Genomic DNA, 19,099 nt, shown 5'->3' with positions numbered 1-19,099 from the left:
GTCAATTCTTTACTTATCAGTGAAATAAAGGCATAAAAGAAAAAACACTTTCACTAACCTTCTTTAATTTTAATGAGGTAATTTGTTAAATAGTTCTCTGTTTATGCATATATCAACTTATAAAATATATTTTCAATATTTAATAATAGATATCAATAATGTATTGCCAATTTATTAAAATTGCAAAATTATTGTTATAAAAAGAGCATCTATGAAAATCCCTAGAAATGAAATACATCAAAATGTTTTAGTCTATAATTTTTACACTATCACAATTTGCTATGATTCTTTCATTTACTCTGGAATATACAATTGAAATAAAATCTAGCTTCTTCTATTCAAAACCTGAGTATTAATAAAAAATTTCCAGGCTTAAAAAATAATTTAAAATATCAAATTGCCATTTAACTGGCCTAACATGCTACACTCGTGTGTTATTTAAAAAAAAAACACATTCAACTTGGAGATATAGAACAAAGAACAAACTCCACTCTACAATTGTATATACACATACCACACAAAAAAAGTCTAAAACATCAGCTGTAACAATTTACGTTTATTCACATTCTCGAGCCCTTCTGTTGTAATACTTTTGCACGATCAGTGGGCTCTATGTCATTACTATTAAGGGTGCTGCCACATTCTCTACTTACAACACAGAGAAATTCAGCATGTTCATCATTACCATAGTTATACTGAGAACCAATGTTAATCAACTGTTCAAACTTCCAACCGTCTGACATAGTAGACACCATTTGAGTAAGTTCCTCTTCATGAAATTGCAAGACTCTGTACACATGTTTTTTGGAATCCTTGAGAGGTCTTCTTTCCCTTAAACAAATTCTCTCTTTGACTAATCTGATAAGTTCGGTAATGTTGTAGAATTCTGCCTCCTCCAATACTCCCTCCTCGGCTATATCATTATTAATAACGAGTTTTCCATGTCGAAGATAATTCAGAACTGGAGAAAAATAAGTTGGATCCCTATCTATTAAATATGCGCCTGTTTCGTCCTAAAAAAAATACAAATGACAATTGTTTCAAATAAGGAACTATGAATATATTAGATTTGAATACTTACTCTGTCCGAAATTAAGTCACTGTCCTCTTGTACTAATCGATTAAGAAATGAATTTGGGTCCCTAGATAGCGTGGTTTTTGTAGTTAAAAAATAGGTGCCCCCAACATTTAGTTTAACCCACTGCTTACTACTTCTTCTTTCATTGTTAAATTTATGTATATTTTCTTCAGAAAAATCACCGTCACCTACGTAACCCGCCATGGTTGTGGTCATAGACAACTGACAATTTGCAAAGTTTTTATATATTTTGAGATCCAATAAGTTAAGCCATTAAAGAAACCCATTCATTATCTTTCTCTCTTATATCATTTTTTAACTACATTTTCTGGCTCCTTGGCCAGCAACACTAAATACAGTTATGCTAAATTATCAGCGAGCACACATTCTTATTAAAAATATGTTTTTCCAAAAACAAATAGACATTGAAAATATACAGGAATATTTACATTTCATATTATGCTACTTAAAAACTTTTCAAGTATGCCTGATACAAGCACACTATAAGTACTGCTATTTTAAATTTTCATTTCCATTTCGATTTTGTGAATAATTTGCTTTAGTATCTTGATAACCAATTGTCAAGATATATGTTAAGTTATATTTCCCGATTAAAATTTCACATCTCAGATCACAAATAATTGAAATGATATTTTCTTTTAAATTGTATAGTAACAATGTAGCACTGTTTTAATTTAATAAACAAAATTTGGATATTTACATTAATTTGACTTAAATTTTTAATATATATAACTAATTTCTATAATTGTATTTTTTTTGTCGACTTTATAGTCTATGACAAACAATTCTATTTCTGTTTGTCAAAGAAAGTTCGAATTTGTATTAAGTCATAATTTTCAATATTGTGAAAAAACTACACTTTTTTACACGGTTTATGACATTGAAAAGTTAATTCTTTTGAATAAAATGCATCTTTGAAGAGTATCCATTTATTAAAAGCAAAATGAGTGGTCATTTAGAAAATGATAGGTCTGTTACAACTGGTAAAATGTATCCTATTGACCTAGCACCTCAAAAAATAACTATAGTAAAGAGTATGTCTAATGCTGAAGTGAAAATGGCTCATTTAATCCCAGTCCAAACAAAAACGACCAGCTCCAATCAAATAATCTCTCACGGTAACACTGGTTCAATGGGATTAATGCGTACAGGTACCCAAATCATTTCCCCAGGCGTCACTTCTCAGGTATGGCACCATAAACTTCTTTTGTCATGTTCTTCAAAACAGTTAAAACAAATTTTTGCACTAGTATCGTAAATTTTTAGAAAACGCTCATATATTTGTTATCTAGCTACACAATTTTTTTTATTTTTTAATGTTACTATTATGGTTATAATTATTTTATTTAAAACATGTACATGTCCAAGAAATAAAAACGGATTATTACTACAAACTTTTTTAAGCAATAAATATTATTTTCTTTTATGCAGCCCCAAATGATAGTTAGCGGGTCACCAATACTACAAAGCACACAGATAGTCAGCCAAGGATCCCAACTTCTTGGACCAAATGCACAAATGTCGCAGCCTCAATTGATTCCCGGCGGTCAAATTTTAAGTCCCGGTACCCAAATAATAAGTCAGGGTACACAGCTGTCGGCTCAAGTATCAAGTAATAATAATGCAGTTTCTAGTACTGTACAGTCTAGTAATCCCTCCACTGCAAATAGTGCACAGTTGTTAAATGTTGGTGGCTTAGTTAGTGGATCTAGCAATTTAGTGGTTAGCTCCTCTGTGCGTACTCTGCCTTCCAGTGTAAGGGTGTTACCACCTATGCAACACACTAGTAATAGGCCGGGTGAGTAATTTTGATGCATTAGTATAACATCCTCATAATTTGCTATTTTATTTTCAATACACTATAAGAATAAATCAAAATAGTTGTTATTACCAATGATCACATCATATATAAATTGCTTATGCTGTATAGAAAAAGCTTAAGTTACAATTCACCTTTAATATTCATTTTCATTTAATTTATACATATAAAGCTTTGAGTTGTATGTTTAATATGAGATATTATTTTCAGTTCTCTCAAGTGTTAATGTTAGCAGTGCAAGTGGAGTTCTTGTGAGTAAGGGGGTGACAAGTCATGTGCCCCGTGGTTTAGCAGCGGGAGCGTCCCTCGCTGTGCGTCCCGTAACAAACACACAGCCAGCTAACACTCAAGGTATATACATACACACCCATATAAATATGTAAGATAAGATTTGTACGTAATATAGTTAATAGCTAATTGAATTACCTCATATCAGTAATTGAGTGTTGTTTATGGGCAATTTAATGTTTTGTCATACATCTATGTTTACATTTTCTCAATTGCAGTCCTGTATTGAATATTATTGTTTATGACATAAGATTGAATGGACAAACCCACAGGTTGGTCGAGCAGCCGCGGCCGCGGGCGCGCGCTTGTATATGGCTGTAGGGCTCGCTCGCCCGCTCCCCGCGCCCCCGCACCCAGTTGTACTACCATACCCACAACCACTGTACTAACATGTGAGTACATATATACAAATAATACCATTAAATTGGACAGTTTTATATGTTACCATATATTTTCATGAATATTATTACCTCCTTTTATACAGAACCACATATAGTGTTAATGCTTATATTTCTAACACTTTCGAAACATTAATTTGAAACATGTTTTTACATGTACATAAAGAAAATAAATTTGCTTAATTTAATCTGTGGTTGTTTGATCTTTTTTTTCACTAAGTATTCTATTTTTAAATTATCAGAACAAACGGATTGGAATCGAATTTAATATCCATTATAACTTGTGTGTCGCTGTGATGTCTGAGTTATTAAAATTGATCTTATATATGTATATATTAATTTCATTTTTACTCTTAATTACTAAAAACAGTATACTATTAACCATCTTGGATACATGTTACTAGTATGTAAGATTTTGCATGGGTACAGAAAAGGAAAAAAATAAAATTTTTAGTCACATTAAAAAACGGTAAAATTTGATTTTATTTCATGGATAGTACTAAGGTAACCACTGTAAATAGGACTGCTTTTTGGATCTACCTCTCGTATTTTATTACTCCATATTCAAGTGTAATATATTTATTCCGTCTACCCTTTAAAACGCTTGCTGCAAATTAATTTAAATATTGTTAAAATGTAGAATCTTAAAAACAATTTTATATATATGTATTCAGGAGTCTTATTGCTAGATACAAACAAATATGTGAAATACCACTGTCATCCTAATTTCTGACATTATTTATATATACATATATTTATATATGTAATAATTAATGTATTATATTGCCAGCTACCGGTGTTATATCAAGCACTGTCCGTCAAGCGCCCCGCGCGCCCGTCCCCACCACACCGCCGGCTACGTCCGCTCGACCATTGCCTTTATTGCAAAGAAACTATCAACCTACTAAAGTAAGTAGCAAAAAATATCTTAAATATTCTTCCATGTGTTCGGTTGTAATAAGTAATTATTAAACATATACTATGTATGATAACATTTGTGTAATATATTAATGAGAATGATTTAGGTATATTGAAATTAAAAAAAAAATATTTTTTAGTTTGCCCTTATACCAATCAAAGACCTGAATGATTAAATAAGATTTTCAATAACCTAATACAACAGTAAACCTACCCGCAATTTAATTGATGAGACATAATTAATATAGTTTGAATCCACTGTAAGCAGACAAAGTCGCAGGCAACAGTCAGTTAAAATAAATTTTTCTTTAGAACCATAACTGATATAATATTGTCATTACAGGTGGTAGGTGTAGCCAGTGTTGGTATGCGTGGCGTGGCAAACAGCGCCCCCTCTCAGTTGTATTACGAAGTGCCACGGCCACAACAGTCTCAACCACTGCAAGTGCCACTACAGCCGCAACTGACAAGATCATTGACACCATACGCACATGCACAAGGTATTATACTATGTTTTTTTAAGCATATAGATTATTAAAAAGTTAATTTATAATTTATTATTGTATTAACACAGATTATTTATGCTTTTTGCAAACTTTTTTTACCTTTCTTTTTTGAAGCTAGCAACGATATTATTAAGAAGATTATTTATATTTTTTTAATGTTTTGTTTTCTTTCTTGTCACAGGATTAGTGAGCATAGTGAATGCCTCACAGTCTGATGTACGTCAGCTATCTTCTTCCATTCAGAACTCCGCACCGCGACCTTCCATATTAAGGAAGAGGGACATTGATGGGTACTTTGATAATTTTATTGTAATGAAAAAGTTTATAAAAAAAGTGTTAAACATGTTAAAAAGTTCAGTATTGGCGCTAGTACTGTATACCTCCTGGGGTAGGCTTGTTTTTCTTGAACCCTAGATATGGATATCATAATATGCCACTAAAAATAAGAAAAAATATTTAAAATGTGCACATATTTTTTTTTCTCAGATAAAAATGCTATAAAAACTGCATGGATCACAGAGATGATATGAAAACCTGATGATCGTAATCCATATGTAATTTTTAAAATGTTATGTTCCTCCCATTACATTAAAACTGATCATGTCACGGTGATCTGAAGATATATTGTTCTTAATCCTCTCGTGTGCGTCTTGTTAATCGTCCCTCCACCGTCTTATGACACAGTAGTTGGCTATAATTGATTTTGAACAAAATTTTACAAAGATATTAACGATAATTAGTAGTATGACCAATAATAATCAATCAAACCATGTTACCTCAGGTCGCCAACGAAGTCGTCAATATATTCTGAGGGTACGGGATGGGAGGATGTTCCCAGCGGTTCAGGGTCAGGGTCGACCACGATATCAGCGGCGTCTTCTCCACGGGATCTGGACCTTGAGCCGGGACCGGAGCCCGAGCCGGTACCGGAGCCCGACCACGACCTGTCCCCGAGGAAGAAACCCCGCAAACAAATGTGAGTTTCTATTCCAAAAGCTGGCCAACCCTAAATCATATGTTAATTTTTTATGTACGTATCGTAAAAGAATTTAGTAAAAAAATGGGATGTGAACGGAATTTAAAGGATAAAAACAGATAGGAAAAAAATACTTACAAATATGTTAATGATTTGATTTGTATCTCCTATAAGCCTATATCTAAATAGTTATATAATATTCTTTGTTAAGCTATGCAGAGTTAATATCAAACTGATTTACAACCATATTCGTATCTTAGCCAATTCCTTTCGTAAAATAGACGGCATCCCAATTTGTTTTCCTAAACACACTAAACGCTTGTTTTTATTACGTCTTTTATTTATCTGTAGTGAATTAACACACAAAAAAATATTTAAAAAATTCCTCGTTGTAGTTTATAATATTATCTATTAAGTATATATTTTTAAATTAATAACAATTTTGTCATATCGTGTATATTTTTTATATTTTAGATTGAGCAATGAAGTTAGACAATGTGAGTTCCCAGCGGAAGACACGCCGCCGTCACCGCCGCCAGCAGCCCCGGCACCGCCACTACCCAAACGTATGTTTATAAATAATTTAATAATTGTCGATAGTAGAATATATTACATACAATTTTTGATGTATAGCAACACTGAAATATAACGACTACATTGGGGGTGCATAATAAATGTATGTTGTAAGAAATAAAAACCCATAGAGTTCAGAAAAGTTACAATTAATATTAAAAAGCAACTTGGTTTTTTTTTTTTTTATTTGGAAATTAATTTTAAAAAAGGTAATAAAGCTATCGAAATATTTGTAAAGTAGTCGTACCTTCACATAATTTGCTGAAATCGAAATGCCATTTAATTCGATATTTTTAAGGTCAAAATATAAAATAAATAAATATGATACTAAAATATGGCCACGCTACGTAATAACAATAGTTAATTTATTGTCAAAAGTAAAATGAACAATAATTTAAAATATCACCCTGAAGACACATTAAATCAGATACAGATTATTAATACTCTACAATTAATCACGGAACGAAGAATATTAAGAATGACGTCACTAATACAATGTCATTGACTGAACCTGTATACAAAATTTCAATTCAATCGTTTGAAAAATAAATGAAATTAAATATTAAGATTTGAATGAACAATTACATTCGTAACATTGCCCATTGTATAAGCTTTTATTGTTAGTGTCTTATAATCTAATAAGTCACTTATGTCATTCACTGAACCTGCACACAATATTTCCGTTGAATTGTTTGAAAAATTAATAAAATTAAATATCAAGATTTCAGTGAACAATTTACATTCGTGATTTGGCCAGTTATGTATGCTTGTATCGATAGTATGTGTTATAATGTAATAATCATTACATGTATCAGGTCCGTCACTGAGCTCGAGCTATGTGTGCGGCTGGCGGAGTACAGCGTTACACTTCACGCGGCCGTCGGATGTTCGCCGCAGAGAGCCGAGAGCCCGTGACATCGTTAGCATCGCGGCCCAGAGACACGTGCTCACCAGCGCTGAGGGCTGGAAGGTACATCATTTGACAGCACAAATGGACGACCTGGTGAGACAATAGATTACATGCTTATGGCCTATGCGTACATAGATTTAAGTGTATTTCTTAGGATTTACCTATATGATGAGATCTAAGTCTTTCGCGAGTATTCATTTAAATGAAATTTATATTTCCGGATCCTCTCGTCTGGCAGTGATCACGGTTGCAGCGAAGTAACCGAACCTCGGGTGTATGTAGTTTTAAGAATAATAAAATAACACATAGTAATAAAAAAAAATGTTGAAAACATTCATTACGTTGTCTGAATTGCCTCAATATATATATTTGTAATACAGTTCTTGCTATTATTATAATTTATAAACTATACGTGTAAACAAACTCCTAGCTCAATGTCACAGCAAGTAATAAAAGGAAAATATTTATGACACACAGGTGTCTCTAGAAGCGGATGTGGGTGAACAGTTGGCGGGAGTTTTGGGCGCAGTGGCGGCAAGGGACCGTGGACCGCTTCATGCACTGCAGCACACACTACTGGAACTTGTCAAGGTAACAAATATTATTTACATTAAATTTCGTCATATACAGTGTGTGTAGAAAATATAGTATGTTTCGTCATATTATACAGTATGTGTATAGTATCCGCTTATCATGTATAGTGATTATAAACGGTACGAACAGTCAAATTAAACAGAATGTTGGAAGGTTTTCACAGGTAATTGTTTGTATAGCCTCATATCGTTTAAAACTCGCTAGTGCTCAAAATTTATAGTTTAGTCCATATTGCATACCGTATGTTGTAACAGTCAGTTGATAAATATAGATTGTTTATAATTTGTAATATTCAACTTAAGTTGTTATAATATTGTTTAGAAGTATAACTACTATAGCCTACAATACAATCGTTTTTGTACGTGAAATAATAAATCATAGGAATAATAATTTATTTGTGTATATAAAATAAAAAGTTTTTTTAATATTATATTCTAGGGTAATATTCAAAGAAGTAAAATCGTGTGCGAGGGTATACAAGAAGCCCGGGAGGATATCCTGCGAGTGTTCAAACATCGCAACTTTGTTTCTGACATTTTGACTCGACAGGCCGACAAGAGATGTTTCAGGAAGCATAGATCGCAATCATAGCATACACAAAAAATACGCAAGAGACAGAATAAATCCTAGTTTCAATAAAAACTAGACTTTACTTAATACATAAATAAAAATGCATAATTTTAGATTTAGATGTATGATGTAAACGAACTTAATATTATAAAAAATAATGAAAGATTTATTAAACGTAAGTCATATTTTACTGTAAATATAATAAAGAGAACTAATAATATGTGTATCATTTGATGTCAAAATATTTTATTTTCTGCCCTGCAATGCCTTAAGTGATATGCGATTTGTGTTGTGATTGTATTAATATAGTATTAATAAATTGTCTTTGTTATTTTTAAATACTTCCCTTTTTTTATTTAATACGACGAAGCATTCCGTTGAAGCTATTCTCACAATTAATGTACATACGAAATAAATACTTACCTATCAGTAACAATTCCTAGTACTTTTATTTCTTTTATTCTACAAATCTCATTAATAAATCTAATTTCCTAGAATATTATTATCGATCTATTTGAAATTTAGTTCAATTGCAACAATAAATTATTGATTACATGAGTTTACGAGCTGGGATATCAGTACAAACCTTAATAAATGATAATTCTTAAAAAGATAAGAAGTCACTCTTATAATATATCCACATAAAGCTTGTCAAAATAACAACGTCCAAGCGTTATTGAATTTTATATTAAGGATTAGTTATGGCGTTTGAAAATAATAAAATTAATGCGTAATAAAAATATGTATGTATTGATAATTATTATGTTTTGATTATGACGATGAATTTAATATTACTTATCTCAAAATTAGAATCTTTCTTAGCAAAAAAAATTGATTACCTTTGTTTAATATGAATTAATTGTAAATTTTTTATTTGTACAATTATGATCAAATAATTGAAAAAACTTAATAGTTGATTAATATATTTTTGTTTGCATTTTGTGGTAGCTTTTTTTAAATATCTTTATTTATTTATTTATTTCAGAACTGAGTTCAGACTCGTGACAGCTGACAATTGTCAGTGACTAGATACATCTCAAAAAGCGCGAAAGCTGAAAAACGAGAAATAAATTTATTAAAATGTATTTATGCCACTGTTTTCTCATATAAAATGAAAATATAAATAATGCTAGGTAAAGAAAGTATGTTCCTATACTATACTAATTTAAAATATGATCATAATTTCCTTAAAACACATTATCAAAAAACGAACATTTTTTGTTGCAAAAAGATTTAAAAGTAACGAAATGAAATACTTAAATGTTGCTGAGAAAAATGATGCTGCTAAGAACATTGCAGGATTTTTATCAAATTTTAAACATAGAAGGGTAATTGTTTAAATTTCAATTCATGTTATTGCCATTTTCATAATTACTGTTGTTTTGTTTTAAATTCATAGTTGATTATTAAAATTTTTAGCGAGAAGGTCTTTCTAAATTTAATAAAATTTATGAATTTGATGCTGAAGTGATGGGTCAAAGGAGCAAAATGGTTATGACTTCAGTTTCAGGGCATCTTTTAAATTATGAATTTGTAAATAAAAACGAAAGTAAAAAATGGGACGCATACGATCCCAAAAAACTATTCTATGAACCAGTCAGAAAAGGCTGTCCGGATAACTATAAAAATATTAAGGTAAAGTTAAGGTTCATATATAATATATTTCCTATATAGAGAACATGAATTACTTGTTGTTGTTAACACATCCAACTTTATATTAATTTTTAGGAAACTCTACAAAGGGAGATTAAAGGATGTGATGGTCTTATAATATGGACAGATTGTGACAGAGAAGGTGAAAATATAGGTTTTGAAATTATAGAAGTCTGTAAAAACATTCAAAGAAATATAAATATATACCGAGCAAAATTCTCAGAGATTACTGCACAATCTGTAAGAAGAGCTCTCAGTAACTTAGGAGTTCCCGATGAACACACAAGCAAAGCTGTAGATATCAGACAGGAATTAGACTTAAGGATAGGTACGGACAATCAATTATAAAAACTATGATAAACAACTTTATTGTATAAACATATATGTTGTATGTGATAACCTTTTAACTTAACAGGTGCAGTTTTTACAAGATTTCAAACAGTCAAAATACAATCGTCATTTCAAAACAACGTTTCTAACAAAATAGTTAGTTTTGGTTCATGTCAGTTCCCAACACTGGGATTTGTTGTCGAAAGATGGAGGGCCATTGAAAATTTTATACCGGAAAAATTTTGGAAGTTACAAGGCAGGAACATTGAAAACATTACTACAAAATATCCCTTTAATATATCTTGAATTATAATTTTACTATTTACTTTGCAGTCAGTCACACTCTCGGTAACGAGAGTACAGATTTTTTATGGGACAGAGTTAAGATATTTGATAAAGATATATGTAATATATTCTATAATATGTGCTTAGAAAATAAAACGGCCACCGTTGTTAATGTCGAGACAAAACCAAAGACCAAATGGAGGCCCCTACCGTTAGATACAGTAGTGAGTATATCACGTTATAAGCATGGAATAGATAAATGACATAATAATATCGATTTATTTTATTAACTATAATACTGTCATCACTTGTATGTGAAATAAAACATTAAATTTTTGAATTATTTATCAAGTTCTGTGTATGTGCATAACAGAATTTATGCTCTAGAACTTATTACTAATAAAAGAAGGTGGAAGAGTTTATATGGAAAAGTTGATGTTTTAGAAATTTGTTGATTTCGCTGCCTCGTCATTACTATTAGTACTTTAGCCAGCTGATATTAACTGTGAATTTCCGTGCGTCACACAAATATATAATACAATATTAATTTATTATTTTTATTAAGGAATTAGAAAAGCAAGCGTCGAGGCTATTGAAAATTAACGCGAAAACAACAATGAAGATAGCGGAGAAGTTGTATACGGCTGGTATCATAAGTTACCCGCGCACAGAGACCAACCAGTTCTCAAATGACATCAACTTAGTGAAGCTGATTGAACTTCATAAGGATGATCCTAGTTGGGGGACATTTACGCAGAATGTTCTCTCTCAGGGACCCAACCCTAGGAGAGGAAACAAAAGCGACCAAGCCCACCCTCCCATACATCCCACAAAATATGTGACCAGTGAGTGAGAATAGTTATTGAGTAACAGAGAGCTAGTATGAATATATTTTCTTATATTTTTTAGACTGGCTAATATTTGTCGAAGGATATTTTAAAATTATCATGTATCATGCTAAAGCCACAAATACAGTAATTACCTACTACCGTTTGTCCAACCCCACGAATGTTCAATAACAACCAATAACCATCTAACGTACAATGACCCCACCAATGTGTATCACATTCCTCAGATCTGGTCAACATGGAGCGTCGTGTGTACGAGTTCATAGTAAGGACGTTCCTCGCCTGTTGTTCCAAGGACGCGGTCGGGAAGGAGACCACGGTCAGGCTGACGGTAGCGGACGAAGGCTTCCACGCGTCCGGCCTCATAGTCACGGAGAGGAACTACCTGGACGTGTACCCCTACGATAAATGGACCTCCAAACACATACACGACTATCAGGTGACCTCTTTAAAAATAATATCATTATTATTATTGAAATCTGCTATAGATTAAGTGATTATCAAAGGTTCTCAGTGGACTAATAATTTAATACGTACGTATGAAAAAATATATTGATTTTCAAACATTCCTTGTAAAATAATTGATGTGTATTATGTTTGTTTGTGAAGGTTGGCGACACTTTCACAGCGACCAAAGTGGAAATGGTAGAAAGTGAGACCTCCCCGCCCGAACTGCTGACAGAAGCTAATCTAATCACTCTCATGGAAAAACATGGAATAGGTAACAGTAAAGTACTTTATTATCCATAACAATCCTTACCACAAGTTCGTATAGTCAAACTACGAACAGTTCGTTTTCAGTTTTTCAGTGAATTTCAGTGGAGATATATGTATGAAAAACTGAAGACTTCGTGTGTAGTTTGGACGTTACAAACATGTGATAAGGATACAGTTATATTAAGATTTCGTAAACAAAGCTCATATTTTGGGATGTACTACGCGTTTTTTATTAATTTAGATTACATACTCCCCGGCATCTGTTTAAGAAATTCAAAGGATCTCTTGAGAAGAGCGGCTTAGTTATTACCATCCTTGAATTTCTTCAAGAGATGCCGGTATGATATGTAGTTTAAAAAAGTAAAAAACGGGTAGTACATCCGAAAATATTAGTTTTATTTAAATAAATATTCTCGAAAGTCTAAGACAGCGTTAGGTTTCGTTAATCAATATAATTCCAAATTCAAACTTAAGTAAATATATTTGATTGGACACCGTTACTTCCAGGCACGGACGCGACGCACGCGGACCACATAGAGACTATAAAGATTCGAAACTACGTGGTCATAGAAGGAAACAAATTCAAACCGACCGAGCTAGGCAGAGGACTGGTCGAGGGATACGACATGTTAAGTCTGCCGATGTCCAAACCGCATCTGAGAGCCAACTTCGAGGCAGATCTCAAACTTATATGCGATAGGAAAAAATCCGCTGACGCGGTCTTACGTGACCAGGTGAATTCATTCAAATATTACGACTATACTGGAATAGCCGGAAGTGACTCATCTAAATATACAAAGCCTCCGTGCTACATGCGTACATATTTTATGCTAAAGGTTGGCCATATACACATAATACATACAAAAATCTCATCACAGATAGAAGAATACAAAAAGCTCTACGACAAAATGCTGTTGGAACAGAACAAGCTGATTGGTTTATGGAAACGAAGGTTGCAGAACTACACGTGGAGTGAACCACGGCCAGGTGCTGGTGAGTGGTGACGTCTTTAAAGTAACCTTGCCAATGTTGTTGGTACAATTATCAATGTGTTTGTAAAAAGACTTCATCATCCATGTTAATACAATTGCAATTGTAACATGTTATACAGGTGTATTTATTACGACAAATACAAAAAAATTAAATTAGTTTTTTTTTTGTATAAATCACTGTTATGTAAGTGTAAAATGAAGTGATGTTCACATTTATTATTTAAATTGTGATAATATTTTAAAACTGCTACAGACTTAGCTTGCTAAAGCTTATGAAGACATGAAAAACTTATATTTGTCAGATTTATATGTCCTTCATATTATATTCAAGTCACAGCTGTGTATGTGTATATAAAATTTCTACTATGTTTTAAGTATGTTGATAGTATAGAAATATATTATGATTTGAGCACCATACTTACGGTGGGCTCCTATAGGCTGATGATGATGATGATGGTGGTGATGGTGATGATACTTACAGTACGTAAAGATTACTTGCAACTAATTCATATTTCAGGTTCCGAGAGCAGTTCAAACGCTGCGCCGCGGAATACTCCGAGTACATCGAGCGCGTCTCGTACGGGTAGCGGGCACTCGGTGTTGTGTCACTGCAACAGACCCGCCGCGACACTAACATGCCAGAAGTCAAACGAAAACAGAGGTAGCGTAATATATTATTAATTAATGATGTAACAGCTGGCCGTCTTGTATTTTTTTTTTTAATTTTTAATCTAACAATTTCGATTTCCCGAAATTTATGTATTCTATGTATTTCATTGTATAAGCTTAGTTAACTTTATCATTGACCTCACTTTCTGGTTGCATTGGCGAAATAAAGAAATGTATTTTTAAGTTTCCATTCATAAATCATAGCACTTGAAAGTATCAATGTGCGTACGACGAAGAAAAAGGCGGACTCTATGTTTAAGTCATCATACGAGCACGTGGTTATGTTCAGTGTGCTAGTCCAAGTTTTCAATGTCACACTACGTACGCAGCGTTTCCCGTTTCAATATGATCATTTGCTAAGATTTATGAATGAAAATCTGTTAACGCTTCGTATATATTAAGCAATAATACAACGTGACTTGTCCGCACTCGATAAGTACTTGAAAACGATGTGTGAATGTATGGTAATATGTATATATAAATCATATCGAACGAGCTCCTGTAACTCATTACAAATTACAGGAAGGAAGTTTTACAAGTGCCAGGAATGTAACTTTTTCAAGTGGGTAGAAAATTCTTTGCCTTCAAATGCACAGAACCCTTACGAAACTCCGCCGAGTTCTGGGGGAACTAACGGCGCCGATACCAACCGACCGACCACGAGTAAGAATCATTGATGTACTGAGATATTAAAACATTCACTTATTTAATAATTAAATTTAATAATTTAATAAACGCCAGGACTCCGATACAAATGACGATTCATTTGCATTCAGAGTTAAATTATGGTTAAAGGAGAGTACGCGATTGTTCTCTTCCTTAACCATAAAATTAACCAATTGGAACATTTTGACCGGTGATCCCATATTGTTACCATTTTTGTCTAAAAATAATATATATAACATATCATACATATACCAGTAGCGTGCACTCCATAGATGCAAACAAACACTGCACACCCTACCCATATAACAACTAAACCTATATTGTTTAATTCTTACTTGCATAGTGATACATTACGCAATACGAATGTTTACAGCCGTTTAATATGTCATTTGATTCACGATTTGTTAAAAGCGCCATCTATCAATGTAAAAACTAACATTTTCGACCGGCCGCTGCTAGCAGCTAGCGCCGCCTGCCAGCCAAGGTGGCCGTTAGCACAACTGCTCGCTGCATATATTCCATACAAATAATATAAAAGACGATCTACAAATCTCGCGTTGTATGCAGGAAAAATTTGTATGTGTGTGTAAAAAAACTATGCATGTGTTAGTGTTCTAGAGGCACTGCTTCCTTAACCGTACTCGTTTAAAAAGTCTTAGTAAAAGGGACTATTTAATTTGTCGGTATACTGTACACATATTTTTTTCGCCATTTTGTTATTATTGTCTTTCGAATCGCAAGTGAATAAATTTAAATTAGTACTCTTGAGGTGTGCTTAACGAAATTAATTACGAGTACATTTTCAATGTTGCCGATTGATGATAAAATTAAAATAATTACAAATGGAAGGTGTATGACCAGTTTAGATAAAGTAAAAAAAGGTTATGTTATGCGTTTTAATAAAAAGTATTATGATAGTTATAATTAACTAGCAGGTTGTTTACACACAAATAAGTTTTATTAATTTTCTAGTTCGTTGTTTTCAAAAATAATAACAAGAATGTGTGTAGGTACAAACTGGATATTACGATTGAAATGTTTTTCATAAAGCGGTGATCAATAGCTCGTGATCGTTTTAAGGTGCTTTCGTTTCTCAGAGGTTTTAGTTGATAGATTTATAAAATATATATGTATGTTAGTTCTAATAGGACTGCTGTAACTTTATGCGCGAATATTATCAATGTTATAGAAGAATGAATTATGATGATAAATTTTAATTATTTTTCAAACATTCTGCATACCCTACTCCGGATCTCTGTGCACAACCCTGACAGATACCTACATTTATGTATCTGCGTGTGTATCTACATATATGTATGTGTGTTTGTTACTGTTATAATACTATTGATTTCATCTCCAGGTCGTCAACCTCGTCTTTGTTCCCTGTGTCGTCGTCCAGGACACAACATAACCAACTGTCCAGCGAGAGGGGTCTGATATACTCACAAACATAACTACAACATGAACTTTCTAAAATATTTGTATATAATTAAAACTGTTATAGAAAAGTCTTTTTTTAACTTCAGTACTCTAGAGTTTACCCACATTATATGTACCCTAAGTAATCTTTCAGGATACTTAATAGTACCTACCTCATCTGTTAGCTTTATATATTAAGTCAGTAAATAAATTTAGCGTTTAAAATTTAAATATCACACTAATAGACAAATTTTTCTTTTAATAATAATTAATAATTTTATATGTCGGCGCAACGACATTTAAAAACCATTATAAAGGGTAGTTGTTTCATATGTGTTTCCCTTTAGAGGGTAGATGTGACATAAACAATGTCAAGGCGTTAGTAATAACTTTAACAAAATTATTTGTTTTATAGATCGTCGTACGATTTGTATTGAAGGAAAGTAAATGGCAATTCGTATCGTGATTTGTAATATGTAAAGATAAGTTATTTTGTGAGTTTTAGTAAAACACAAACTTAAACAGTAACCATTTTGTAATCAATGTTATTCAATTATGATTTCTTTAAATTTTAAATGGCAATATAAAGTTTAGTTGGTTTAATAATTGATTACTTAAACTTATGTAATGATTAATGATTATTTGAAGTACTACGAATAATCATTGTAACTTATTATTTAAAATTAAGAGTAAATGTAATGACTCCACGAAAACCATTTATATTTGGAGATATCTGTGGCGAGGACACAGTGGTGTGAGAGCTAGCCAGGAGAAATTACTAAGTGTTAGTTAAAGTTGATAATAAAGTGGTGCAAGTGAGAGTGCTTTATTGGTGAAAATGGATAACCTGACAGGCGGAAATAGTGTTATGTGACAATAGCGTCGCTGACGTCACAGCTTCTAATAATCAACTTGGACATGGTTCTTCGACATAAAGTAAAAACTATTAAATGTAAAAACATAATTATCATAAGAATGTTTTGTAAATTTCATATACTCAAAGTAATTTAAATGAAATATATTTCTTATTTTTTTATTGAGAGTTTTTTTTTAACATTGAAAACCATAGAAAGCTTATTTATAGCGGCTACCATTTTTGCTTTTTACCCTTAACCTTCAATGAACCCAGGCTTTGGGAGCGTTGCATGTCTTGTTCCGCCTCAACTGTCTTATCTGTCATCATGTCAAGTAATATTTCAAATTTCAATCTCAGCATGTTGTTTTCTTCTTCTAATTGTTCTAATTCCTTTTTTAAACGGATATTTTCTTTGTGGGCTGCACCAGCTCTACCCGATGCTGAAGAAAATATATACCTACATTACATAAATTATCAAAAAAAAATTACTAATAATAATAATGTATATAATATTAATATGGATAATGTTGATAGAAATGTTTGTCCATTTTACAATCAATAGTTATTAAACATTAATGTATTATCCTTACCTTCATTACAAAAGTCAACATTTATTTTAAATAGACGAATATTGTGTTTTGATTATACCTTTTTTTTTTTTTTTTGATGACGCAGGGAAACTCTTTTTACGAGCCGTCTAACCGGCCTTGGTGGGGCCGGATAGGATGTGTGAGACTCGGCCTGGGCAGGCCCCTACTCACTAAAACCACTGCGAAAGCCATCGGCCGCTATGTTGGTGCACCCCGGATCTGTCAGCAACAGGGCACACCAGCGACTGGCCGGTCCTGGCAAAGACCGGACTTACTCCCTCAGAGAAAGGGGGCGATCCCGGCAATTAGGATCGCCCCGACGACGCCGGGCTTTCACAGGAGCCAGGTTACCAGCCCGAGCCCAGCCCGGAGTGCAGGGGCGCTATTGGAGGCGTTGCAAATATCGCCTCCGGCGCACCCCCGTCCGTCGTCTGCGGAGGGAGGGTGCATCAGCCGCATCCTCCCTTTCCCGCTCAGATGCCTCCTTCGTGGACATGACCGTCTCACAGAAGGAGGACACCGCCAGCCAGGACCTGTCACTCTCAAGCATCTTCTCCGCGATACTCGAAAGCGACAAGTCCACTCCGCCGAGAGCCGCCACAAGGTCTTGGCGCTGCGCAGCCCATCTCGGGCACACCTCGAGGGTGTGCTGGGCCGAGTCCACCGCAGCTCCGCACTCATGACAGCCACTCCCCGGCTCTCTCCTGGCCGTCCGACACAAGTAATCACCAAAGCACCCGTGCCCGGTGAAGACCTGCGTCAGACGGAAAGTGAGGGGTTTGCGTTTCCGCCTCATCCAACGCTCTAGGACCGGACGGAGCGCTGCCGTTGTACGTTTACCGTACGGCTGGCCCGCCAGGTCCTCCCCCCACTCCCGCATAAGACGTGACTCCCCCTGCCGGCGAACCGCCCGGATCTCCTCTGATGAAGGGTTCTCTCCGAGAGCCCTCCTACCCGAGATGTAGGAGAACACTTCGGCGAGAACCGACGCCACAAGATCCCAAGGCGGATCGCCGGCAAGAGCCGTCGCTGCGGCCCAGGAGACCGTACGGTACCCCCTAACCACCCTAACCGCGGGTGCCCTTTGCGCCAGGCGCAGTAGGGCCTTGACCCCGCGGCTCATCGGGCGGTCAGCCCAAACGGGAGCACCGTACGTGGCTATACTCCGACAGACCCCAGAGTATAGCCGCCTGCAAGCTGCGCTGGGTCCTCCGAGGTTCGGGAGGAATTTCCCCAGCGCACCTGCCGTCCTCATGACCTTCGGCCCCAACTCCCTGAAATGGGGCACGAAGGTCCACCCTCCGTCAAGGGTGAGCCCCAGGTATTTCATGGTCGGGCTCACCCTGACCCTCCCTCCTCCTATGAGGAGGGTGGCACCCGGCGGGGGTCCTTTCCGCCCAGTCCCGCGGAAGAAGAGGGCTTC

The 19,099-nt window shown here is 34.5% G+C and overlaps 3 protein-coding genes across 3 annotated transcripts; 2 read left to right on the top strand and 1 right to left on the bottom strand.

Moving 5' to 3' along the window:
- Positions 1-48: 48 nt before the first annotated feature.
- On the bottom strand, positions 49-1,313 carry LOC116775970 (BTB/POZ domain-containing protein KCTD5). Its single transcript, XM_032669045.2, has 2 exons — positions 1,082-1,313; positions 49-1,013 (listed from the first exon to the last, which is right to left on the bottom strand). The coding sequence occupies exons 1-2, from the start codon at positions 1,292-1,294 to the stop codon at positions 561-563; spliced, it is 666 nt and encodes a 221-aa protein (XP_032524936.1). The 5' UTR covers positions 1,295-1,313; the 3' UTR covers positions 49-560.
- A 576-nt stretch (positions 1,314-1,889) lies between these two features.
- Positions 1,890-8,992, top strand: LOC116774591 (mucin-2). Its single transcript, XM_032667300.2, has 12 exons — positions 1,890-2,285; positions 2,531-2,897; positions 3,129-3,269; positions 3,479-3,598; positions 4,395-4,513; positions 4,866-5,022; positions 5,210-5,318; positions 5,810-6,004; positions 6,479-6,570; positions 7,393-7,580; positions 7,965-8,078; positions 8,520-8,992. Exons 1-12 carry the CDS (start codon positions 2,043-2,045, stop codon positions 8,670-8,672), a joined length of 1,998 nt encoding a protein of 665 aa, XP_032523191.1. The 5' UTR covers positions 1,890-2,042; the 3' UTR covers positions 8,673-8,992.
- Positions 8,993-9,689: 697 nt separating this feature from the next.
- On the top strand, positions 9,690-16,308 carry LOC116775483 (DNA topoisomerase 3-alpha). Its single transcript, XM_061521328.1, has 13 exons — positions 9,690-9,979; positions 10,071-10,286; positions 10,380-10,632; positions 10,720-10,890; positions 10,968-11,143; positions 11,485-11,764; positions 11,995-12,206; positions 12,377-12,488; positions 12,992-13,218; positions 13,363-13,477; positions 13,994-14,137; positions 14,668-14,808; positions 16,172-16,308. Exons 1-13 carry the CDS (start codon positions 9,824-9,826, stop codon positions 16,246-16,248), a joined length of 2,280 nt encoding a protein of 759 aa, XP_061377312.1. The 5' UTR covers positions 9,690-9,823; the 3' UTR covers positions 16,249-16,308.
- The last annotated feature ends 2,791 nt before the right edge of the window (positions 16,309-19,099 follow it).

The sequence above is a fragment of the Danaus plexippus genome, chromosome 8, assembly GCF_018135715.1.
Source record: "Danaus plexippus chromosome 8, MEX_DaPlex, whole genome shotgun sequence".
Lineage (NCBI taxonomy): Eukaryota > Metazoa > Arthropoda > Insecta > Lepidoptera > Nymphalidae > Danaus > Danaus plexippus.
This window is presented reverse-complemented; position numbering and strand designations above follow the sequence as displayed.

Coding starts and splice junctions, on each gene's coding strand:
- LOC116775483 (XM_061521328.1), top strand. CDS start 9,824: ATGATCATAATTTCCTTAAAACACATTATCAAAAAACGAACATTTTTT. Junction 10,891..10,967: donor AAAATTTTGGAAGTTACAAG/GCAGGAACATTG, acceptor TTTACTTTGCAG/TCAGTCACACTCTCGGTAAC. Junction 11,765..11,994: donor TCCCACAAAATATGTGACCA/GTGAGTGAGAAT, acceptor CACATTCCTCAG/ATCTGGTCAACATGGAGCGT.
- LOC116774591 (XM_032667300.2), top strand. CDS start 2,043: ATGAGTGGTCATTTAGAAAATGATAGGTCTGTTACAACTGGTAAAATG. Junction 3,599..4,394: donor CACAACCACTGTACTAACAT/GTGAGTACATAT, acceptor TTATATTGCCAG/CTACCGGTGTTATATCAAGC. Junction 8,079..8,519: donor CACTACTGGAACTTGTCAAG/GTAACAAATATT, acceptor ATTATATTCTAG/GGTAATATTCAAAGAAGTAA.
- LOC116775970 (XM_032669045.2), bottom strand. CDS start 1,294: ATGACCACAACCATGGCGGGTTACGTAGGTGACGGTGATTTTTCTGAA. Junction 1,014..1,081: donor GTGACTTAATTTCGGACAGA/GTAAGTATTCAA, acceptor TATTTTTTTTAG/GACGAAACAGGCGCATATTT.